Below are 25,372 nucleotides of genomic sequence, written 5' to 3'. Positions count from 1 at the left end.
TTAAGAACAGCAGATTTGTGAGTTTTGTTTTATTTTGATTTTGGACAGAGGGGTGAGGTAGGAAGGGGGAAGGGATACACGAGAGACTTAAAACTCTTGGGGAGGTCCATGGCGCCTGATTAGGGTTGAGGGGGAGAACCTGAGAGGTTCAAAGAACAGGAGGGCTCAGTGAGGTTAAGCTATGACACGGGTTATGTTGGCATTCCCGGATTGGCCTGGGAAGGTAACCAACAATTATAACCTTCCCCTGGAAAAACGCAGCCTGAGCTCCAAATAAGCAACTAGTAAAGGAACTTTTCGGATACTGCCCATTGAAATTGAGTTCTCAAACAATTAACTTCCGATAGTGGATCTTGGGGAGAAAGAGAAAGTCCCAGGAAGCACTTGGGACGGCACTGGGGGAGAAAAGATGGGTCAGAAGCACAGAGCATATTCGGTTTGTTCCCGGGGTCTGGGGCAGGCAGTGACCTGCTGAAAACCCCCCGCCAGCACAGGCACCTCTCCAGAGATCTGGCAGAAAGACGTCCTGCATTTCAAGCGAGGAAGTTTCGGACACTCGGGTTATGCTGACGTCTCATTCTGAGTTCTTGGGACAGCCTTCCCTCTTAACTTTGCGAGAACCTGGGGCCTCCGTCTGAGTCCACCTGAGAGTCCGTGCGCAAGGGACAGACAGGTAAGAACTCGGCAGGAGAAGCCAAGCCCCGGTTGGAGGAAGCCCGAGTGAGGAGGCGTGGACGGAGATACAGCTGGGGGTCAGGACTGAGGGACGATGCAGCGGGACGTAAGAAAGGGAAGGGAGGGGGCAGGAGCGTCGCGTGCGGGGACCTCGGCAGCACGCGCGGTCCCAGCAGAGGTGCGGCGCGGGCGCCCGCGGAAAGGGGAGGGTGGAGCGGCGCGGGCGGGGCGGGGTCGGGGAGCCGGCGCGGGGAAGCTGTCCCTGCGGCGCCCGGCGCTCGGCCGAGCGAGGCGGCGGGGGTCTGAGCCGGCGAGCGGCGCGAGGGCGCCGAGGCCGCGGCGGCTGGAACAGGTGAGCGTCCGCGGGGCGGCGGGTCCCCGCCCTTCCCCGCGGGCGCGCCTCCTCCCAGCCAGCCTCCCGGCGCCGAGCTGCTCCGCGGCTCCCCTGGGTTTGGGCTTTTGCGCCTGGCAGCTGGCTTTTTTCCCCTCCCCTGTTTCTGCCTCTCCTTCTTCTTTTAGGTCGCTCCACCCCGCCCAGGATCCGGCGAAGGGGAACGGGCCGGGCTGCGGCTGCCAACTCGCGCCGGGTGCGTGTGTGCGAACTCCCGGAGCGGCGTCCCGCGCCCTGCCTCCGCCCTGCGCGGCGCGCGCTCCTCGCTCCCCGGGCCCGCGGCCTCCCCCGCAGCCCTTCCCCACTTTTCCCCCCTTTGGCAATCACATGGCATTTTAAGAATGCCGGAAAGATGGCGGTAGCGGCGGCGGCGGCGGCGGCGGCGGCGGGGCCGAGCGGCGGGGGAGGCGGCCGGGCGCAGCGGAGCGGGCTGCTGGAAGTTTTGGTGCGGGATCGCTGGCACAAAGTTCTGGTGAACTTGAGCGAGGACGCCCTGGTTCTGAGCTGCGAGGAGGGCGCCGCGGCGTACAACGGCATCGGGACCGCCACCAATGGCTCGTTCTGCAGGGGCGCCGGCGGCGCGCAGCCCCCGGACTCGCCCGCCGGGGTCCGCACCGCCTTCACCGACCTGCCCGAGCAGGTGCCCGAGTCCATCTCCAACCAGAAGCGCGGCGTGAAGGTGCTGAAGCAGGAGCTGGGCGGGCTGGGCATCAGCATCAAGGGGGGCAAGGAGAACAAGATGCCCATCCTCATCAGCAAGATCTTCAAGGGGCTGGCGGCGGACCAGACCCAAGCCCTGTACGTGGGCGACGCCATCCTGTCGGTGAACGGAGCCGATCTGCGGGACGCCACCCACGACGAGGCGGTGCAGGCGCTGAAGCGCGCCGGCAAGGAGGTGCTGCTGGAAGGTAAGGGGTTAACGCCGCGCGGGCGGCGCACACACCCCCTCACCCTCCCGCCGCACCCTCACTCTCGCCCACGTGCGGACACAGCCCGGGGTTCCGGCGAGTGGGGGCGGCGGGGAGTTTGGACAACTTTACCCCACCTGGGGGCAACTTGTCCCCACGCTAGTCTTTGCCGGCTTGGACGCGGCAGGGGTGTGTGAAAGGGCTTGGCGAGCAGGGCTTCTTGGGCTACGTGGCAGGCACAGGGTCTTAGTGCCTAGTGCCCGGTGTCTCATTTTTACCCGCGGATAATCCAAGTGGAGCGTACGTAGGGGTAAGACGTGGAGCTGGAAAGGAGGGGCAGCCGTCCACGCTCCGGTGAGAGCCCACTGAACAGTAGCGACTCCGAGAGTTCTGCTTTGGCACAGTTTTCCTCAGGAGCCTGGGCAATCCGGTGAAGAGGGTTCCGTCCCAAAGAGGACAGAGAGGAGGGGCAGCGTTTGAATGCTAAAACCCCATCACCCTTCCGGACTTCCCTCTTTCAGATTGGAAGCCGGGCTCACGCCGGGGACTTGTGCCAAGGGCTGGGTAGTGTGTTGCGTCTTTGTGCACAAGTTCCCTTCTGGTGCCAGGTGTTCGGCCGGTCAGTCTGGATTCCAGGCTGCTTCTCTGGGTGGAGGGTTGGGGTGGCAGTTTTTCTGCTTGCATTTTCCCGGGATTTTTCCCTAGTAGTGTGCAAACAGTTTTGCATTTTGAAACAGTTTCTCCTGAGTGTGAGGCGTCTTAGAGACGACTCTCTTGAGATCCTCTGAGCCCAATCCCCTAGTTTTTCAAGTGAATGGAATAAGTAGCCGCATTACTGTGCCCTTTTGCTGTTAGGAGGGGCAGAAGGGCAATAGGGTATTAAGTGGATAATCACTGTCCTTTCCCACTACGTCTGTATTTACTTGGTAATTGCCTCTCTGCCCCATAGCTTCCTTTGTACATACCTCCGTTAACACAAATATTATGCAATTATTTTTATCTATTTACCCAGCTTTCCCTTCGCTGTAGATTGAGTTGTCTTGGGTCTTTTATTTAGTTATGGGTCACCTCCCTTGAGTTTAGGTGCTCAATGATCTGCAAGCTGAGTGAATAAGTAAACGAACCCATAGCCACAGAAACAAGAGTGTTTCAACCCAGACCTTGTAAACTGGTGGTTGATTTAAATCCTAAATTAAGGACTTAAGTCAATTTCCTGCTCACCAGATGTGGTGCTGGGGTGTGAAACTGCGAAAGTTCAAAGTTGAGAAGCCAGCCTTGTTAACATGTGACGGCTGATGCAACCGTCTGGTACATGATAGTCCACCTCCTGCCTAGAATCCAGAGGCTTCCCCCACCCCCACCATTATTTATCTAGAGGATTTGTGATGTCTTCATGTTTAATTGCTACCCTGGATCCAGAAAAGTGGAAGGCTATTTGCTTTGGTTTGATGATTAACACAAGTAAGCAGAAAAAAAGTTTTCTTGACTCAAGTGTGTTGGTTTGTGTGACAACGGGCAGGTGGGATCTGGGACAAGTGTAGTTTGGACTGTAAACCACTGCACACCTGCTCAGCTTGCAATATTTATCAGGGGGGACAAAAGGCAGGTCATTTCTGTTTCAAAGCACTGCCCTTCGTTACGACTCTTCTCCTTGGTTTCCACTTAAAGAATTTGACTTAGCAATAGATAAAAAAAAAAAATCTCTCACCCAGAAAGAGGAAGGAAAGGTGACTCCCTGCAGTTCAAAATAAACTTAAAGAAAAAGAATCAAGCAGTTGTGTGACTTTCTGGATGCAGCAACTGAAGAGTGAGTTTTGTAAAAACCTCTAATGTGACATTCTTGCAACATGCCCTCCTGTGTTGCAGGTAGGACCTCTGAGGGAAGGCCTGTGGGCCTCCTAGACAGGAACCACCTGGGCTTTGGGCCACAACCTTCTTCCCAGCCTGAGTTTTTAGAGATCGGCGGCAATAAGAGAAGCAAGTAGAGGCCCCGCTCGAAACAATGTGTCTTGTTCTGAGTCAAAGTGTTGGTCCTAAGTGCAGGAGGTGTGATACTGTACCATCAAAGCAAATATCACACACATATCCCTTCTTTTTTAGCTTGGACTAGTACATAGGTGACCAGCTGAAGGGGCAATCAGAGCCACCAGAAAGGCTTCTTGAAATCACATATCTAGTTGCCTGTATCCTGAAATGCAATCTTGATTGCAGAATTTCTACAGAGGAATGGCTTTGTAGATGTAATCTGCTTGGACGAGGGGCTTAGGGAGATGTTTCAAAGATAGATATGTTTATGTGGAAAATGCACAGTTTTTTACTTAGGTTGCTTTTTTTTTCTTTCCTGGCCTGCCGATGGAGATTAGTTTAGTCCCTTAACCACAGCCAATACGCACCCCATTACACGACGTGCGCCCCCTAGTGGAAAGTCGCTGCCGCTGCTAGTGAAACGCTCTGAAATGAAACGCTGAACCCCAAGTTTCAATCCCTGCCTTCCAGTTGTAGAATCTACCACAGAATTAACCTCCTTGAGCCTCAGTGTCTTCTGAAAAAAAGGGAATACAGAAACTCGGCTAGAACTTCTTACTTTACAGGGCTGTTGCATGGAGAGAAATCTGAGAATAAAAGAAAAACAAGACATGAATCAAATGACTGCTGTGATTAGTTGTGTTTCCATTACATGAAATGAAGGTGAAATTGTCCTAAGGGATAGTCCTTTCCTCACACTGTACTAGACTTTATATTTCTTACTTTTAGTCTCCCTTTAGTTTTTTTATTATGAAACTGTAATGATAGGAGACCATTCCTCTGCGGGAAGGGAGTCATTACAATCGCCAACATTTGGTGCGCACTTATATGTTACAGGCTTTACTTGGATTTGTTCGTTACACTTTTAGTAACTCTGTGAGGCTAGTACTTGTTCCCTGTGGGCTATTTGCTTCAAGTAAAATAGCTAGGAGGTTTCCAGGTCTGTCTCACTTAAAAACAAGCACACCTGGGTAGCTCAGTCGGTTACATATCCGACTTCAGCTCAGGTCGTGATCTCACAGCTTGTGGGTTCGAGCCCCGCATCGGGCTCTGTGCTGACAGCTCAGAGCCTGGAACCTGCTTCTGATTCTGTCTCCATCTCTCTCTGCCCCTCCCCTGCTTGTACTCTGTGTGTCTCTCCTTCTCTCAAAAGTAAACAAACAAATAAAAGCTCATACTTGTAACTTCTAGGGGAAATTGATACTCTGTGTTTCTCCTTCAACTATATACTTAAGTTGGTTGAAGTTCCTCAGTTATTGGGCTCAAGATGTTCTTCCTCACTCCTCAAATATGCTGAAGTGCTTGGGACAGCCTTGAGCAGGAAAAGCCATTGTGTGGGCTACTCAAAAGGGAGGGACAGAAAAGAGGATTGAGTCTAAAAACCTTAATGCACTAAGTGTATGGCTCAACTGCACAGCAAGGCAGGGCCTCTATCATTGAACACATGGCCAACAAGGAGACTAAATTGTAATTCAAACTGAAAATAAAGAGTGAATAGACAGGGCCAGCTAAGTCAGTGTTTAGCCAAATATTCATCAAAGTTAAGGTCAGGTATCTTCACATTATGAACTCATTTCCTATTTTAGGGGGTAAGATCAGGGACCCTACATTCAGCCATGCAAATATTGAACCCCATAATGCCAGGGGACGCCATGTACATGGTGTACAATGAGAATGGCACCCTGTGGAGTTGGGCAGGGTACAGCTGCGTGAATATCCTTGGTAGTTCTGGGTCAGGGGAGGGGTGAATTTTTTGCCCTGAGATTGGTAGCAAAATAGTAATTTGGAATCTATCGACCTTTTTGTGACTGAAACTAATAAAATTAGTTTCTCCATAACTTTGTCCAGATTGAGGAGTACAGAATGTTCTGGAAGACACATATTGGGGTATGGAAGGTTGGGGTGGGGGGATGAACAGAATCATATCCGGGGCCAAAAGGTATCCTCCGGAACTGATCCAGAAGAGATGGAAACTCAGAGAAGGTCAGAGACTGTTGTTGACATGAACCTTGTCCGTCAAAGCTCCTCCCCCAGTACTGCTCCCAGGAATGCTTGGCTGTTGAGATCATCTAAAATGTCACTTGCACAGTCACTTCCCTTAGTGGTGGAAGTGGGAATGGCAGGGCAGGGAGATGGGGCACAAGGTAGAGGCAGTGGTTTTGTTGCCATGAAATTTCAGGATTGGACGAGAATTTGAACCTTAAAGAATCTTACTTTATTTAGGATGTACAGATCCTTAAAGATTACCCAAGACCTCTGGAATTAAGAGTCTTGAAACTTGGGCTCTTATATTGTAACTAATAGTTACTCTTTTCACAAGATGCTTTAACTTGTTAGGCCTGGATTTTCTTCACTGGGAAGCTAAGGAGCTAGGTTAAGGTATCCCTAAACGTTATTTCACCTCACATTCTATAAATTAAGACCCAACGCACTTTTAATAAGAAACCTTTCTAACACCGCTTTTATTTTTACGAAATGAATTTCATAAATAATAAAATCGGACTGTAGTTTACATTTAAAAATCAGCATAATGCCCTATTATTATTAACATTAATAAAATGGAGAAATGAGTAAATCTTTTTAAGTTTATTTATTTGTTTTGAGAGAGAGAGAAAGAAAGAGTTGGGGGGGCAGAGAGAGAGTACTCTGCTGACAGCAGAGAGCCCGAAGTGACGCTAAAACTCACGAACTGAGAGATCATGTGACCTGAGCCGAAGTTGGACATTTAACTGACTGGGCCTCATGGATAAATTATTTTGAAAAAAGTTTCAGTTGGGGCGCCTGGGTGGCGCAGTCGGTTAGGCGTCCGACTTCAGCCAGGTCACGATCTCGCGGTCCGGGAGTTCGAGCCCCGCGTCGGGCTCTGGGCTGATGGCTCAGAGCCTGGAGCCTGTTTCCGATTCTGTGTCTCCCTCTCTCTCTGCCCCTCCCCCGTTCATGCTCTGTCTCTCTCTGTCCCAAAAATAAATAAAACGTTGAAAAAAAAAATAAAAATAAATTTGAAAAAAGTTTCAATTGATAAATGCGTAGTACAACTACACCAGAGGTCTGCATGAATGAGGTAGATACGAGTACCTGAATGTAAAATCACCGTCAATGAATAGCTACAACTGAAGGTGGCTAGGGGTGTGTGGTGTCATTTGGGATCTGGAAGAATCTTGCACTGTGAAGGGCTGCCTCAGATGTTGCAAGATGTCTAGCTTCCCTGGCTCCTATCACTAAACGCTAGGAATATGCCACTGCCGCTCCCCTGGACCCCCAAAATGCCTCCATAAATATCTGAACTGCTACTGAGAAGGGCTATTTTGACCCTCCAGCCTCTTGAGAACATTCTATAAGAATACTGATTCTGGGGGCGCCTGGGTGGCTCAGTGGCTTAAGCGTCCAACTTCAGCTCAGGTCATGATTTTGCCATTCATGAGTTCGGGGCCCCGCGTCGGGTTCTGGGCTGACAGCACTGGAGCCTGCTCTGGAGGCTGGTTTGGATTCTGTGTCTCCCTCTCTTTCTGTCCCTTCCCTGCTCACACTCTGTCTCTCTCAATAAATATGTAAATAAATAAATAAATAAACAAACATAAAAAAAAGAATACCGGTTCTGCTTTACCACTTTATACAGTAGTCCCCTTATCCTGGGTGTTGCTTTCCACGGTTTCAGTTTCGCAAGGTTCACCACGGCCTGGAAGAAGATGATCTTCCCCCGACATAGTGTCAGAGGGTCAGTAGTAGCCTAACGCTCTGTCACAATGCATGCATCCTTCACCTCACTTCATCCCATCACATAGGCATGCTATTATTTCCCGTCATCACAGGAAGGGCAAGTACAGGACAGTAAGATATTTTGAGAGAAAGGCTACATTCACATAGCTTTTATGGTAGTGATTGATATAATTGTTCTATTTTATTATTAGGTATTGTTAATCTCTTACTGTGCCTAATTTATCAATTAAGCTTTATCATAGGTGTGTATGTATAGGAGAAAAACACAGTCTATATAAGGTTCAGTACAGTCTGTGGTTTCAGGCGTCCACAGGGGGTCTTGGAACATATCCTCTGCCGGGCACAGCAGTACCTAACCTTTTGCAAACTCTTTACAGATGTAATAAGAGCTAACATTTATATAATATTTGCATCATGCCAGATGCTGTTCTAAGCACTTCACATGGACTAAATCATTGGGTTCTCCCAGTAACCCAATATGATTAGAATGTCTGCTTTATAGATGAGAAAACTGAGGCACAGATCATTTAAGTCACTTGCCACTGAAACTGAATAAATGCTGCTGCTGAGATGTAAACACAGGCCTTATCACTTTGGATCTTCATAAACAGACTCAGGCGATGAGCAGATTAGGGGTGCTTAACCTCAGTTTATTGATTAGGAGACTGAAGCTCCTTGGTGGCTCAGTTGGTTAAGTGTCAGACTCTGGATTTTGGCTCCGGTCGTAATCTCAGGTCATGATCTCACAGTTGTGAGATTGAGCCCTGTGTGGGGCTCTGCATGGAGTGTAGAGCCTGCCTAAGACGCTCTCTCTCCCTCTCCCTCTGCCCCTCCCCTGCTTGCGTGCATGGTGTGATCTCTCTGTCTTAGATAGATAGATAGATAGATAGATAGATAGATAGATAGAAAAAAATAAAAAGGAGAGTAAAGCTCCAACAGGTCCCATGATTTGTCCTATTTAGGTCTTCTACTTTCTTGTCTGGTGTATTAGTTTTCTATTGCTGCTCTAACAAATTTCCCAAAACCTTAGTAAATTAAAAGACAAATTTATTATCTTATGGTTTTTTTTTGTTTTTTTTTTTAAGTCAGAAGTCTAATGCAGATCTCAGTGAGCCAAAATCAGAGTATCCACAGTGCTGAATTCCTTTCTGGAGACCCTAAAAGAGAATCTGTCCCCTTGCTTTTTCCAGAAGCTTCTAGAGACTACTCAAATGCTTTAGCTCATGGCTCCCTTTCATTTTTTCAGCCTGGTAGCAACTTGGATCTTTCTCAAACTGAAACAGTCCAACCTCCATTCTGCCTTCTCCTTGCATTTTTAAGGATTTGTGATTACCATGGTCACCCTAAAATAATCCAGGACAATTTCCCTATTTTAAATTAGAATTTCCCTGATTAGCAACCTTAATTCACCTTGCAACCCTAATTCCTCTTTGCCATGCAAGGTAACATATGGTTGGGATCTGGAGACTAGGATGTGGGCATCTTGGGAGTGGGGGTAGGGGACATTTTTTCTGCCTGTTACATCTGGTTTGGTGAAGTTATAATGGTACAGAGTTCCCAGGTAGCACTTCAAGAATATCCTCAACCGTGTAAAGGATCATGTCGTGTCACACTGCAAAGGAGTTCGTCACTTATTCATTTATTTACCCATCTAACAGGTCACTTACGGAGTATCTTCCATGTGATACCACTAGGGCATTGCCCTCAAGGAACAATATTATGGTGACAGATGCCGATAAGCACCATGCAGGCAGGTACAGGATGGAGCAAAAAGGGCTGTAGCAAGGTCATCATGGGATGCTGTGTGCTGTGGTAGCCTATGGGAAGGGCATCTGGCCCGTTCTTGGACAGGTCTATGGAAGGCAAAAGTCTCAAGGCAGCCCAACAAAGAGCATGGCTATCAGCTGTCGCTCAGTGTCAGTAGGTGGGAGGAATGTGACCTTCAGACCTTGTTAAGGGGCAGGAAGGAAAAAAGACCAGAGAATTGAGCAGGAATCAAGGCTTCTAGGCCTTATGATAGAGTTGGATTTCATTCTCAGGGTGAAGTGTTGTAAGTAGGAAAATGTCATGCTGGGTTTCACATTTCAAGAAGATAATTCTCCCGAGCCATGCGTCTATTGTAAGGTGGGCAGGGCTCTAGTGACATGACCCAGCTTCATGTGCTCACCTGGCAGCACCAGTGTTCAGACACTTCACCCTGAGTTATGCTTAGGGGCACCTTCCCCAGCAAGGCTTAGGTTTATAAGGTGACTTCACTCACATCATGATGTTATCACTAGGTCAACCCTGTGTGGATCGTTGGACTGGTCTAAGGATCCTTTTCTGTATAGGAGGAAATGGAGGTGCTAGAGATGAGGTGACTGGCCTGCGGTTACCTTGTAGATGAGGGAGCTGGACATCAGATTATCTAATACCCATCCAGTTCTTCCTACTGCATACTACACAAAGTCAAGACATTGTACAGTGGACACAATGAAGTCTTAGAGGTATAAGGCATGGCCTCTGATTTCAGGGAGTTGACAGTTATTAAGGAAGTAGGGCATTTGAGGATGATTGTAAAGTTTTTGAGATTAGTCGTACAAATTGTGTGATCTATAGTATCTATAGCATAGTACCTGGCACACCTTAGGCTGATTTTAAAATGTCTTAGGAAGCAAAAAATAGGACAGACAGAAGGGAGGAAGAAGGGAAGGAGAGAGTGAGTGGGGGAATCAGGGAGTGAGAAGGGAAGGACAGACAGCAAGGTAGGAAGGGAGGGGGGAGGGAAAGTAATTTGGGGACTTAGTGACTTTCTCTGATGACTCCCCCCTCCTCCAGCACTCATGCTACTGGACGTGGTGATGATACACATTTGGCATCCGACAATGCAGACTATGCCTTGGTCTGTAGAGCAGAATTATGGAAGTCACTTTATAGAGTTGGGAGGCACGTACTTAACATAGACCGGTCTTGAAAGACAAAAGAGGAGCCAGACATGATTTTAAAAGTTATTGGGAAATGTAATTATCCTTCTAATGTTATAACCACCTTTCCTTTGCCCCCCTGTAGCTCAGGGACCTACAAGTCTGAATATGTTAAGAACACTTTCTACCTGGAGAGATGAAAACTGTCTGCTTAGATACTTTAATTGTTTCTTTTTTAAAGCTTACGCATCAGCGTGAGAATTCAGACTGTATTCTTTATCAGGAAGCCGGTCAGAATGGTCTTTCAATTCTGTATTCCTGTATTCCTGCCGTGGTGGGGAATGCTCTTCATGTCCCTTGATGCTTGTAGCACTCACCCCATGGAGTGCCAATCAAAAATAACTCACCGCACAGGGCTCTGCATTTGTGAAAGGCATCTAGCTGAAGCTACCATTGGTCTGTTTGGTGAAGGGAAATTCTTCTCTGGCAGCTAGAATTCTCTGGCCTACTGAGACTTCTGTTTCAAACGATGCATTTCAAAGCAGATAATGTTAAAGAAAAGCCAGAATTTCCCCCTGCATTTATACTGAGAGTTTTATATACCAAACCTCATTACCTACTTCAGTGGCTTTGATCTATAATAATAGCTTGCCTTTAGCTCTGGCCCACAGATCCAGACTTAAGAGAGAGTATGAAACACACACCACGAAGTAAATGTCCTGACAGACCCATGCAAATGAGCCCCACTCCCAAAGTGGGATAGAGAAGATGGAATAGTGGTTATAATGGGAATTAACATGATGCCCCATACTTTAGCTCAGTGCTTTTGAAACTACTTCTTCCTGTGATTTGAAGCATCATTCTCAGCTTGTTGAGAAGTGTGGGAAGCTCCATCTCAAACTCGACTGGTTGCTCAGTGTGTCTGCAGCTAACCTACCCAGTTCATGTGCTTGCTGTTCAAACTGGCCTTGTTTCTTCTCACTGCAGTTTCTTTCCCAGAGGAGTAGAATGCAGTGGTTTAGAGGGAGGGCCTTGGAGTTACCCAGCGTGGGCTTACATTCTTGTTCTATCTCTTTCTCACTGTGTGAGCTTGAGCAAGTTACTTAACAACAGGCCTCAATTTCTTAATCAGTAGGTTTATTGTGAGGGCTAGAGTAATTATGTATGTAAAGTGGTTAGCTCATTGCCTGGAATATAGTAAGCACTAAATATTTTTTAACTGTATAACATGTCACATTGCATGCTTAGCTAAGTTCTGTTTGCACACAGAGGTCTTAAGCATACAAGTGAAATGATGGGTTCAATCATATGTTACATAAAGTCTTTGGGGGGGCGGGGGACACAAAGGACAGTTTGGGATTTGCTATGGTAGGGAACTGAAGGATGCAACTGATGGCCTAGGAGAGTTGGTTTGCCTTGTAGGGGTGAATTATGATCCCACAAGGGTGTATTTGATTGATGATTTTTAGTAGCATCAGATGTTTTCCATCAAACAGATCACAATGTAGGCTGCTGTGGTTTTTGGTGGGCAAATGTGAACTTTGTCTTAAAATGCTGATATGCAGGAACATGCAAAAAAGTGTTTTGTAAAGGGAAAGTGGGCAAGTAAGGATTTAACTTACACAGCAAAATTCAAAATTCTTTGAAAATTTGTCTAGTGCTTATAGGGGTGTGGAGCTCTTACTGGCCAAAGAAACCCAAAAGTTTCTTTTGTTAAAATGTGGGGGATGCCTGGGTGGCTTAGTCGGTTGAGAGTCCAACTCTTGATTTCAGCTCAGGTCATGGTCGCAGGGTCGTGGGATCCAGCCCCTCTGTGCTGAGTGTGGAGCCTGCTTAAGATTCTCTCTCTCTCCCTCTCTCTCTCTCTCTCTCTCCCCCCCCTCCCCCTCTCTCTCTCCCTCCCTCCCTCCGTCCCTCTCTCCCCCGCTCCTGGCCCCTCTTCCTCGCTCACACATGCACTCTTTGTCTCTCAAATTAAAAAAAAAAAAAAAAAAAAAAAGAGGTGAAATATTTATATAGGTGTTACTAAGCCAGCATTATACTTTAGTTTTTTATGGTTTTAATTTAATGCTGTATTTCATGGAATCTAAGAGACAATCCAGTGGAATTGTATCTGTACCCTCAAAAAAAATATAATGTTTAAGATGGGGTGTCTAATGGGATACCTGCTTAAAGTTTTGATGTAAGGGACTTCTCTTCAATGCAGGGATAAGTGAAAAATAAACCCATCACACAGAAAGGGACAACAAAGAAACTCACACATATCAGATTTAGTCCTGGTAGAAGGCAGAAAAAATATATCTGCTAAGATTTTGAATGGCAGGTCGGTTCTACTAAATATGTAGGTCTGAATGTAGTGTCAGTGTGAGTTAAAAAAAACAAAAAACAAAAAACAAAACTTAGGCGGATAATTTAAAGTGGTTTCAGATTGGGAGGGCCCCTGATGAATGATAGGAGTGGTTGTAAATTCTGTCTACAAGAATTCAGCTTCCATCTGGGCCTCCAGCGATTTTAAGGCACATTCCCCAAATCAGAAATGATAAAATGTGAAAAAAAAAATGGGCAGTTTAGATTGATGAGATATGGGGTATTATAGTCACATAACTAGTTATTAAAATAATTTTTCTGCTCATGTTTGTAAGGTGAGGACCTTGTCGGTAGATTGAAGGAAAAATCTATAGAGGGATGAGATGAAATTCCTTTTCTTCTGAAATAGAACAGTCCAGAGAGAGACAGGTGTGGAGTAATAAATTACATTTACATATATTACAAGTATATTCTATAATAATAATAATAATTTATATTTATAAGTAATACAAACGCTGTAGCAGAACTTGTGGAATATCTGAAGGTACTAAGGATACCTGGAGTGGAAAAGAATGCTTCACAGAAGGGGTAACTTGTACAGTAGGGTGATCTAAGCAAAGTGAAGTTTAAAGTGTAGGTAATTACTTGGCTGTTTGCGACCCTTCATTTCAAATACTTTCATCTGAAAGCTTTTAATCTGCAATAAAAATCAAAGTTAATGACTTTTCTCTTTTGCTTCCAATATCCATATATTGTCCTCTGTTCTCTACTTCACGTTTAGAATTTATCTAAACCAGGGGCGCCTGGGTGGCTCAGTCAGTTAAGCATTGGACTCTTGACTTCAGCTCAGGCCATGAACTCATGGCTCATGAGTTCAAGCCCCACATCAGGCTCTGCTCTGGCAGCACAGAGCCTGCTTGGGATTCTGTTGTCCTCACTCTCTGCCCCTCCCCGACTCACAGTCTTTCTCTCTCTCTCTCTCTCAAAATAAATAAAAATAAACTAAAAAAAAAAAAAAGAATTTGTCTAAATCAAAATAATATATGCAAAAAAATAATATATGTTTATAGCATTCCTTTGTGCACCCTACCCCATACCTTCTCTGTTGTCCCCCAGAATATTAGAAAACATATTTTAATTAATAGCTTAATGATTTTTATTAAAAATATTTTAATGGAAGTATAGGTATATTATATTTATAATATTAGAATATATTTCTAATCCTAATATATATAGAAATATATATTCTGATACTCCAAATAATATGCCTATACTGCTACTTCTTCGTATATCAGTTTTAGCCACTATTGACAGAATTAGTGATCATGTCAATATTGTTCCATTTTGTAGCCATGTAAAAGTCAATGATCAGGTTTCTTGCAGTTACCCACAGCTTTTCTTTTTTTTCCATTTGCTTCATTTTCTTTTCTTTTTATTTTTTATTTAAAAAATCTTTTCGGGGGGTGCCTGGGTGGCTCAGTCGGTTAAATGTCCGACTTCGGCTCAGGTCATGATCTCATAGTTCATGAGTTCGAGCCTCACATTAGGCTCTGTGCTGACAGTTTAGAGCCTGGAGTCTACTTTGGATTCTGTGTCTCCCTCTCTCTCTCTGCCCCTCCGCTGCTCATGCTCTGTCTCTGTCTCAAAAATAAATAAAAACATTAAAAATAAATAAATAAATAATAAAAAAAAATTTAACGTTTATTATTGAAAGAGAGAGTCAGAGCATGAGCAGGGGAGAGGCAGAGGGAGAGGGAGACACAGAATCCGAAGCAACCTCCAGGCTCTGAGCTGTCAGCACAGAGCCCGATGCAGGGCTTGAATTCATAAGCCGTGAGATCATGACCTGAGCCAAAGTTGGATGCCTAACTGAGTGAGCCCCCCAGGAGCCTCCCCTTTTTTTTAAAGAGAGAGAGAGAGTGCATGGGCAGAGGAAGAAGGAGAGAGAGAATCTTATGTAGGTTCCACGCCCAGCGTGGAGCCTGACATGGGGCTTGATGTCATGAACTGTGAGATCAAGACCTGAGCTGAAACCAAGAGTCAGACACTTAACCAACTGAGCCACCCAGTCACCCCTTGCTTCATTTTCTTATACCTGTCTGTACATTTTTTTTCCCCTGAAGCAGCACTATATTTATCAAATTTCTAGGAAATTTGTTCTTTTTCAAATGCTCATACATGTTGAATCCTGCACACATTCTGTTTATTTTCCCACCCTGCTGCTGTGGACTGGTTCTCTCTTGGTCTGGCGCATGGCCGTCTTCCTCAAGCCGTCCTGGGCTTTCTTCTCTGTCACCTTCACTTGTGGTTTACTCCCTAGTTTTTCTGGACAACATTCATCAGTAGCTTCCTGAGAAAGAATGTGTGGGAGGCAAATAGTTGAAAATATCTTTAATCTGTTCTCTCACTGGACTGATACTTTGGGTGTGATAGGCTGAGTGAGCATTTTTCCCTTGGTAGTTTTCAGAGTGTCTGTGAGAAGCCTTTCTGCTATGAGAAGTCTCACTCTTTTTTACATGTGACCTGTTTTTTTCTTTTGTTCTGGAAACTTCTAATTTTTCTTTTTATCACTGATATTCTGAGTTATAAGTAGTGATTGGCCTTGGTGTGGAAGTTTTGTTAATTAATTTTCTAAGACCTTGATAGGTACAGGTAGGCTAAAGCTGTGGTTCCCAAACTATGTGCCAAGGTGTTGTAGGTCGCCCGAGTGAACTCACAAGAGTGCCAGGGAATATTCTGAAATTTTGAGGAAAACATAGCAACATCTGTTGGCCACTAGGTGAACCATTAACTGGAGACTTAATATTAGATTGCTACATTCCTTCCATGATGTCAATATCTTTGCAGAACTGGGTTTTCTGCAGTTGCCATGATTTCAAAACACACACACACACACACACACACACACACACACACACACACAAACAAGTACCACACAAATCAAAACATACTGTGGAACAGGAAATGAGGGTGGCAGTATTCAATATGATTTCTAGATTTGAGAAGTTGTATAGTGCCCAGAAGTTACTAAGTTTTTAGGACATAAAGAGTCCTTTCAGTAGTTTGGATTTAACTACTTAAAACACTGAATTGGAAGGTATCTCTTTGGGCCTAGGCGTGTCATGAAAAAGTTACTGAGACATTACGCGTGTCATTTAATGAGTAGACTGGGACCTGTATTCTGAAGAATCTTACACTTCAGTTCTGGAACATTTTCTTGTTTGATTTCTTTGATCATTCCTCTCCTCCATTTTCTTTGCTTCCTGTGCATAGAAATTCTTTTGGTTGGATGTTGGACCCTCTGTATTGACACATCAACAAGCTGATTTGTGTCGTCTTGTTGGTTTTTCTCCAGTTTTCCTTCTCTGTTTACTTTTGTTCTTTTTCATGGAGAATTACTAGATTTTTATCTGCAACGCTTGTATTGATTTTTTTTCATCCATCATATCACTAAGGTCCAAGAATATTTTCTTATTCTCACTGTTCATTTTTTAAATAGCATCCTCTTGTATTGTGGATGCAATGACATCTTTGCTGATCTCTCTGAGCGTATTAATAGTTTTTTGAAGGATTTTTTTTTCACTAATATTGACTCAGATGTCTCCAAGTTCCTTTCTCTGTGCTTCAATTTTCGGTGTGTTATGCATAGCTAATAGTTTCATCTATTTTGAGATTTGTTCCATTTTTGTATTCCCCTAGAGGCAGAACCTGAGCTGAGGATCTCAGGGCAAGAAGTTGATTTGGGATACAAGCCCAAGAAGCACTGGTGGTGGAGTAGGAACACGAGATAGTAAAGGGAATGAGCCCATAAAGGCCCGGCTGTGGACCACTCAATCACTGTGGCACTTAGCATATTTTCACCTGACATGGGAGGAAGCAGATAAAACTTACTCAGCAACTCTCCACCCATCCTTTTGTTAAGGGCTACTGCTGGGGGCGTTACCTCTCTGGTACTTCTGTTTGGCATCTCTATGAGGTCACAAGGCTCCTCTGCCAAAAAAATGGCCCTGGGCAGAGAAGTGCGGGTACTCACCGGAAGCAACCTTCTGCGCGTAGACTTGACTACAGAGGAGACGTGGTCTAAGTTAGTCTCCAGCAGAGCCACATGGCCTAATTTATTTATTTTTTTTTTTTAATTTTTTTTTTCAACGTTTATTTATTTTTGGGATAGAGAGAGACAGAGCATGAACGGGGGAGGGGCAGAGAGAGAGGGAGACACAGAATCGGAAACAGGCTCCAGGCTCCGAGCCATCAGCCCAGAGCCCGACGCGGGGCTTGAACTCACGGACCGCGAGATCGTGACCTGGCTGAAGTAGGACGCCCAACCGACTGCGCCACCCAGGCGCCCCTACATGGCCTAATTTAAAAGTGTTCAGAGGGAATCCTAGTGGAAGATGGACTGCACTCAGTTCTAGACACATTTCCATCACAAGTCTTTTCTGAAGGCTGGTTCAGGCATGATCAAGATTGAGTGTACTGTCCTCGGAAAGCTTTGCAAAGCAAAATGTTGGCTACCTATACCTGACTTTTAATTTCTTTAAGTGTATGGTTGGTAGAGAGTCTTGCAGATCCAGTGAGTTGATTGCAGTTTCTGTGAGTAGATGATGCACGAGTTAGATTAATTGAGCCAAAGGGGAGTATTGTGTTTCTCAACCTCAGTCCTATTGACATTTTGAACCAGATAAGACCGGCCATGAGCGATGTAGACAAACTACCTGGGCAATAGCCTCACCTGCCTAGAACTCCATTTTCTCATTGATAACATGGGGGTGACAACAGTACTTTCATTATAGGCCTGAGGGGGGAGTTTAAAAAGTTAATACAGAACTCAATACAGGATCCAGCACAAAGAGTTCAAAAGTGTGGTGGCTATTCGTATGCTATTTTTGTCTATTTGTCTTTCCCCACTAGACTGTATGACTCCAGGAGAAGGGATCAGATCTTTTCCATCTTAAAACTTGAGCAAACTGAAGACAATTGACCCGTTGGCAGTTGTCTGTTGGTCATTAGCCATGGCAGGATTTGGGCAAAAGTAAGAAATAAGCAGCTTCAGTTGGTGAGATTTATTGACTGTAAAATAATGTACATGGCCTTGGGTCAACAACAACTCAAGAATGTCTTCAGGCAATAGGCCTTTCTTATATCAATCCCCAGTTGAAAGAGGGGCTAAGTTAACAAAGCCAGGTGATTCTGCCTTTTAAAACTTGGAAAATCAAATTTTGCAATGGATTTGATAGTTTTCAAATATTTTAAAATTTTTAACATTTTTATATGGGTACATTTTATTTTGAGTTTATAATTCATGTCACAGAATCATTATTTCTCATTTTTCCAGAAAATGTACTCTCCACAAATTTGCCTCAGTAATAATGAAATGACAGGAGACCATGTTCCTAGGATGGTATGCGTATCAATCTGTATCTGTCAGGGAAAAGTAATTAATATAACTTGATAACTGCTCCAAGAACTCAGTTAAGTTGTGTATTCTTTGAAAAGCCCATAAAGCCTGGAAGAATTATCTGAAAGAAGAAACCTTTTAAAGAAGGGATCTCAGAGTCTGATTTGTAACATTCCACTTTCAGTTACTTTATCGTTGCGGGATGTGTTCATATTTATATATGTGTGTGCATATAATATAAAATACACACAAAAATATTCTTTGGGAAAATCGAAAGCTTCCCTGATATAGTTGTAGAGACAGAACTTGCATAGAAAATACATATGAGAGCTTTGCTAAAGGAATGATATAGGTAGTAAATGCTGTACATATAATGAGGGAGGGTTCTGAAAGTGGGGGACAGCCAGGAATGATTCTGCAGAGCCAGGGCAGGGCCTGAACTGGACCTGCAGTAAGTCTTTCTAGTCTGCCACTGCCTGCTTCCAGGCTGTGTGAGAACAGCATGCTTGCCATGCAGACCAACTTCTACCTGTCCACTCACCAGCCCTTCCCACCCGTGTGGAATGGACAGATCCTTGAGGCAGAACCCAGGCCCTGGGAGCTTCCCCCGTCAAACACCCTGCCTGTCAGTTTTCACATACAGACCTGTGTTGTTGGGTTTTGGATTCCCTCTCCAGTCTTTCTAACACCTGTACAGATTCACCCCCACTGCATGTTGAACATGTCCCCTCCAAATTCATATGTTGAAGTGCTTACCCCCTAGTACCTTAGAATGTGGCATCTGGAAATAGGGTCATTGCGGATGTGATTGGTTCAGATGAGGTGACACTGGAGTAGGGTGAGCCGCCAGTCCAATATGACTTCTATCCTTATAAAGAGGGGAAATTTGGACACAGACATCACACACAGAGAACAACATATGAACATGAAGGCGGAGATTGGGATGATGAATCTATAAGCCAAGACACTCTAAAGATTGCCAGGAAACCATCTCAAGTTGGAGGAGGCCTGGAGCAGACTCGCCTTCACAGCAGGAACTGATCCTTTGCCTTCCGACTCCTGGCCTTCAGAACTGGGAGAGAAGGCTTCTATGGTTTAAGCCACCCAGTTTGTGGCACTTTGTTATAGCAGCCCGAGCAAAATATTACACCTCCTATGGAAGGCTTTGGATACATTTCATAAAAATTTGGCAAGGAGTTTGGGGAGTGAGCAAATAGTAATTGAAATTTAGCACATTTTTTTTTCTCTTTGTCAAATGTCTAATGAGACCATCTGTCTTTACTGAGTGACTGAGTGTTCAGATGCATTTCTCTAGGTGTATGAGTCAGCCCTGAAAGGGCTAGGTTGTTACAGGTTATTGTGGTGCATACAGCACTGCTAAATTTTGTTCTCATGCATGTTCGCCTCGCCATAGGACTGTTCCTTGGGAGCAGTTTCTCTGATTTTTGTGTGAGTCAAAACTTGATATCCATGCTCCTAAAATCAATCTAGTTTCCAAAATCTTCACATGTTGGGTTACTGGATAGAAGACAGTTATTTGATATAAATAATTTTTCTAAGTATAAATATGTCCTAAATATATCCAGGGATGTACTTAGGCTAAAAAAAATATTTGTCAAATTTAACTGGGCATCCTACATTTTTAGGTGCTTGAGCTGGTAACCATATTTACATGTTTTTCAAAACTGTAGCCTTGTAGCCAGCCAGTGACAAAACCATGAGTCAGTAGAGACAGACTAATCAGAGGGTGGATCATTGAAAATGGTTTTGTAAAGATAAAAGTAAACAAAGAAGCTGCTCCGAAGGTGTAGCTGAGGCCACTGAATGAAGGTGTGATTTCTTCTTTGAAGATTTTGTTCCTCATCCCCAATTTTAGAAGGACCAGAGTTTGGAACAGCAGCTAAGAAATGGGGGCAAGGGACAGGAATAAGATGACAGTAAATCTAGAATCAGCATGGACTGAATTACTAATAAAAACTAATATTACCAACAGGACCCGAAGCAGTTATCATCTGAAAATTAAAGAATTTGCATCTTGATGCTACACCTATAAAACTAATTAACAAGGTTGTTATTGACAGGAGCCCTTTTATATTTTTACTCTTTCTTTCTAGTGCCTCAAAGTATATATTTTTTTTTAATTTTTTTTTCAACGTTTATTTATTTTTGGGACAGAGAGAGACAGAGCATGAACGGGGGAGGGGCAGAGAGAGAGGGAGACACAGAATCAGAAACAGGCTCCAGGCTCTGAGCCATCAGCCCAGAGCCTGACGCGGGGCTCGAACTCACAGACCGCGAGATCGTGACCTGACTGAAGTCGGACGCTTAACCGACTGCGCCACCCAGGCGCCCCTCAAAGTATATATTTTTATATACTCCCATATATATAACATATACTATAGTATACTATACATAGATATATACAACATAGACTGTACTGTATGTGGCTTATTGGTTTCTTATCTGTCTCCTTCATTCACAGCTATATTCCCAATGCTTAGAGGATTACATGGAACTCACTGGACACTCAATAAATACTAGTTGAAAAGGAGTGCCTGTGTGGTACAGTCGGTTAAGTGTCCAACTCTTGAACTCGGCTCAGGTCATGACCTTACAGTTCATGAATTCAAGCCCTGCATTGGGTTCTGTGCTGATGGCTCAGAGCCTGCTTGGGATTCTGTCTCTCCTTCTCTCTCCCTGTCCCCTGCTTGTGCGCTCTCTCTCTCTCTCTCTCTCTCTCTCTCAAAATAAATAAATAACCTTAAAAAAAAATACTAGTTAAATGGATGAACCAACCAATAGCTTTCTTTAACTTAAGGCTCTACAGATTACCTCCAGTTAATTTGAAAGAAAGGGTTTACCTACCAACTTTCTATGGGAAGGTCTGAGAAATTTCTTCTATTGTGAATAACTTGGAGCCTGAGAGCCATGGTAAGAGAAGTTTAGATGGGGCGAGATCCTCTTTTCAGAAATTTCCAGCATTCCGTTGGAAATTATTGAATCACATCAGGCTTCAGGACATTGTATGGTGTAAAGGACTTCTTGAAGTCTTTACAGCTTGCTCACTGGTGGTGAAGTTGACCTTCTTCATACTGAATTCACCAGCTGTTTATTCACTCTTCTGGTTTGATTCACGAAGGGAAAAAGAGGCATGTGAAAAGACAGTTGCATTTCCTGGATCTTAACCTATTATCATAAGAACTACACCCAGTTGCAGGGGTTTTTTTCTTTCCACACCTTAAATTTTTTTTTTATTATGCTTGACCTATATTAAAAGTAAGTTGAAGCACATATTTATCATTGCGAAATACAGTGTGAGCTAGTCACACTTACAAAAGTTCTTTCATGTGGTGCAAATAACAAATACATGGAGATGAAAAAAAAACTGTTTTTTTTTCATTGTTGTTCTTTGGCAACAGCATTAAAATTCAGATTAAATCTTTGATTGTTAATGTGCTCTAGAATCTTGTAAATAGGATTGTTTTTAATCACCTTAGAAAAATCGGTATTTGACTAGTTAAAACAATGTAGGGTTTGAAGTTAAATAGCTGATTTGAACAATAACTTGGACCCTGACTACCCAGTCTTTATAACTCCAATTGTCAGAAGCCTAGGATTGGGGTGGGGAGAGAAAAAGAAGTTTTTGAACCAGAGTTGGTCCCTCAAGTGGAACACTTGATAGATTGTGTGCTGATAGGTTACATTTGGGGACAGCATTGGTTCATGGGCAGCCTATGTCCTCTGTCTTAGATCCCAACCTGCCTTATCTTTTTAGCAACATGATTAGAAGTGGTTGCTGCAATTGCTATGGAAAAATACACCAAGAGGTTATCATATTTAATGTTTCAGAAAACTTCCTTCTGAAGGCGATAACAGTATTTCTTAATCACTGTGCCGTTGGGCAAGCACAGGTGTGTTGCATACCGTTAAATCACTCTATCCTTAGGACATAATGTTGTTCTTTGAAAGTATTTGCCTCTCCTTCTACCTTTTTCCTCCAACCCCCTCTTTATGCCAAAGAAAGCACATTTCCCAGACTTATTCTCCACACCCAGCAAGGTATTCTTTAGAAATCCTGAGTGATTTTTTTTTTAACTCATTCCACCCCAGTGACATCTCCAAGCTCAGGATGCATGTTTCTTACTCATTTTTGGTCCGCACATATTTAAAACAAATTTTTTTTTAATGTTTATTTATTTTTGAGAGGCAGAGTGCAAGTGGGGGTGGGGCAGAGAGAGAGAGGGAGACACAGAATTTGAAGCAGGCTCCAGGCTCTGAGCTGTCAGCGCAGAGCCTGACATGGGGCTCGACCTCATGAACTGTGAGATCCTGACCTGAGCCAAAGTCCATTGCTTAACCGACTGAGCCACCCAAGCGCCCCTTGGTCTGCACATATTGACTGAGCATCTCCTATGTTCCGCGTATTAAAGCAGATTCCAGAGATAGAAGCATATTAACAAAGCACCTCCCCTTTGTCAAGGTGCTTACAAGACATTGGGGAAGGAGCTTTGTAGAGAGGCCACGTTCTTCTCTTTTCTTCCATTTGAGTTTGCATTGCACTGAATCAGGGAGAACCATGGTAGGAGAAATCCTTTAACCCTAGAAATAAAAAAGGTGGGTTGGAATTCTATTTCAGTCAGTTTTGGTTAAATTCAAGGTAGGAGTCTTAAAAGGCAAGTGATAAAAAGTAGAGGACTTCTCTCATGAGCCAGGTCAGAAACATTTTGTAATGCCAGCTTCCTTTTCATTTTAACTGCAGCATAAAACACAAATCTTTGGTCTGCCATCTGAACCTGCTACAATTTTAGCCTCAACCTACTTTCTGCATTTCCAGGTAAACACTATGCTGTGGCTAAATTATCCTGCTTCTTACCCCTTGGAAACACTGTACAATATAGGACCCGCCTCAGTGCTTGGCTGGCAGCAGGCGATTAGTAAGGATTTGGAGGATGAATGAATGAATATGAATGTATATATTTCATCTTCCATGCTGTTCTTTAACATCATTTTTCACAGCATTTTGTGCGAAGAGCATTCCAATTACAAATTTCTGACAGAGAAGGAATCTGATTGGTGTGACCTGGGTCAGGTGTCCCTCCTTTGTCCAGATAGCTGTGTCCAGGAAATCAGACCACATGACCAGGTACTCACTCAGTGGGGATTCTAAGCACATTCTCTGGGAAGGGTGTCATGAGTATGACTTACCACACCTCTAAATAGCTTAAGGGGCAGAGTTCATTGAGAGATTGTAGTGGTTCAAATACCTGGAAGGGGCTGTAGGAAACAAGGAGTTTGCTAACTTTTCTTCCTTCCCTGTGAAGGTGGACACAGGTCGAAGGAGTGACCAGAACAGGAAGGAGTTAACAAAGGAAGTGGTATTTTCAGGGCAGAGCCAGGCTTCCGTCAGGGTAAGTAGAAGGAGGAGGAGGAAGTGTTCGAAAAAAAGATTAAAGATAAGGAGAAAGAATTTTTTTCATGACAAAGCATAAATCATTTCATTTTATTCTTTAATTCCAAGTATTGACATATTTTTTCTTATTATCTCATTATGATTGTATAGGCATTTACTGAATACACAATCAAATGTGTAATATTGCTTTTATTTTAAACAATGCATTCCAGTTCTAAACAGTAATGTCTATACATTTGAGGAAAGGAACCCACTTTTAGGTTAGAATTTCCCAATAATTTTTGAATGATTCTGTGAAAAGTGAGCAAATGAATGGAGTCAGTGAAAACCGACTAAGCGTGAGAAATAGGTACATTTGGAAAATGATCAGTTTTATAGCATTTACTCTCATGAGAAATATTTGCTCGTCTCAAGTTTGCTGCCAGCACTTGTTTTCAAAGTTAGCCCAGATCAGTTATATATACAATTGCTTATTTTAGGAGAACAATTGATAAGACAGATCAAATACGAGGAAAATTTTTCCCTTTTAAGTTTCCTGTGATGTGTCCTTGCTGTGAAGCCCCTCAGTAGATTTGACTAGAAATCAAAAGGAACTTGTTATCCTGATTTTTCTTTCTCAGTGAAAAGCAAATGGTAAATATCATGGTTGAATGAAAAAATAAATTGGATTTTAAAATTTTATGTGTGTTTCCCCAGTTTAAGCTTCCCCAGCTTTATTCAGCTGGATGGTTATAATTGACAAGGCCCCTTAAAATGTGACATATCCATCTGAGGGTTAAACCTTTTAATGTAGTTATTAGGTGAACTCTTTTACCTTACGGGATGATGACTTTGTTGTATAATGTTTGTTATGTTTATGATAATAACATTGTGTGTATGTGTGTAAATGTATACATAATTATTTATAATTTATTATCACTTTGATCCTAAAACATCCTAGAGTATATATTTATTTAGAGGAGATAATATTATGGTGAGCATTCTCCATTTTATTTAGTGGAGGATTCAAAAATAGGTCATGTAAAATGAATTTCTAACCAGTAAATCTTGTTTTCCAGTTGATTTTAAGTTTTAATGGGATATATTCCCTGAAAAAAAAATATTTAGTAAACTTTATAAATGTTTGGGGAAAGGCCTCAGTGATTTGATCATCTCTATAAATGTTTGGGGAAAGGCTTCAGTGACTTGATCATCTCCTAGTGTTAGGGGTTAAGTTATGCCCACCTATTCATATGTTTAAGTCCTAACCCCATGGTACCTTAGAAGATGCCCTTATTTGCAAACTGAGCTGTTGCAGATGTAATCAGTTAAGATGAGGTCATAGTGAACTAGGGTGAGCCCATAATCCAATATCACTTATAAAATTCTTCTAGAAAGGGAAATTTGGACATGCAGCCATGCATAGACCACACTAAGGGACTCAGAGCGATGTTGGTTATCTACCAGTCATCGAGAGAGTCCAAGAAAACAGCCCTCAATGGAAACCAACCCTGTAGAATCCATGATTTTGGACTTCTAGTTTCCAGAACTGGGAGACGATACATTTCTGTTGCTAAAGCCACCCAGTTTGTGACATTTTGTTACAGGAGCTCCAGCAGATTGATACACTTGGCCAGGTAGAGGTGATCTTACCAGGTG

The 25,372-nt window shown here is 43.6% G+C and overlaps 1 protein-coding gene and 1 long non-coding RNA gene across 2 annotated transcripts in view; one reads left to right on the top strand and one right to left on the bottom strand.

The window, feature by feature from the left end:
- The first annotated feature begins 997 nt into the window (after positions 1-997).
- SNTB1 (syntrophin beta 1) overlaps positions 998-25,372 on the top strand; it is a 240,483-nt gene continuing 216,108 nt past the window's right edge. The window contains exon 1 of the mRNA XM_040494335.1: positions 998-1,974. Within this exon, the coding sequence (XP_040350269.1) occupies positions 1,419-1,974 (556 nt within the window). The 5' untranslated portion in view covers positions 998-1,418. The remainder of the gene's footprint in view (positions 1,975-25,372) is intronic.
- Positions 20,070-21,664, bottom strand: LOC121042918 (uncharacterized). Its single transcript, XR_005796527.1, has 2 exons — positions 21,190-21,664; positions 20,070-20,224 (listed from the first exon to the last, which is right to left on the bottom strand). It is a non-coding gene; the product is annotated as an uncharacterized LOC121042918 (long non-coding RNA).

Source organism: Herpailurus yagouaroundi, unplaced genomic scaffold (genome assembly GCF_014898765.1).
Source record: "Herpailurus yagouaroundi ecotype Mexico unplaced genomic scaffold, PumYag 186, whole genome shotgun sequence".
Taxonomy (NCBI): Eukaryota; Metazoa; Chordata; class Mammalia; order Carnivora; family Felidae; genus Herpailurus; species Herpailurus yagouaroundi.
Note: the sequence above shows the minus strand (reverse complement) of the source record. Positions and strands in the feature narration are given on the sequence as shown.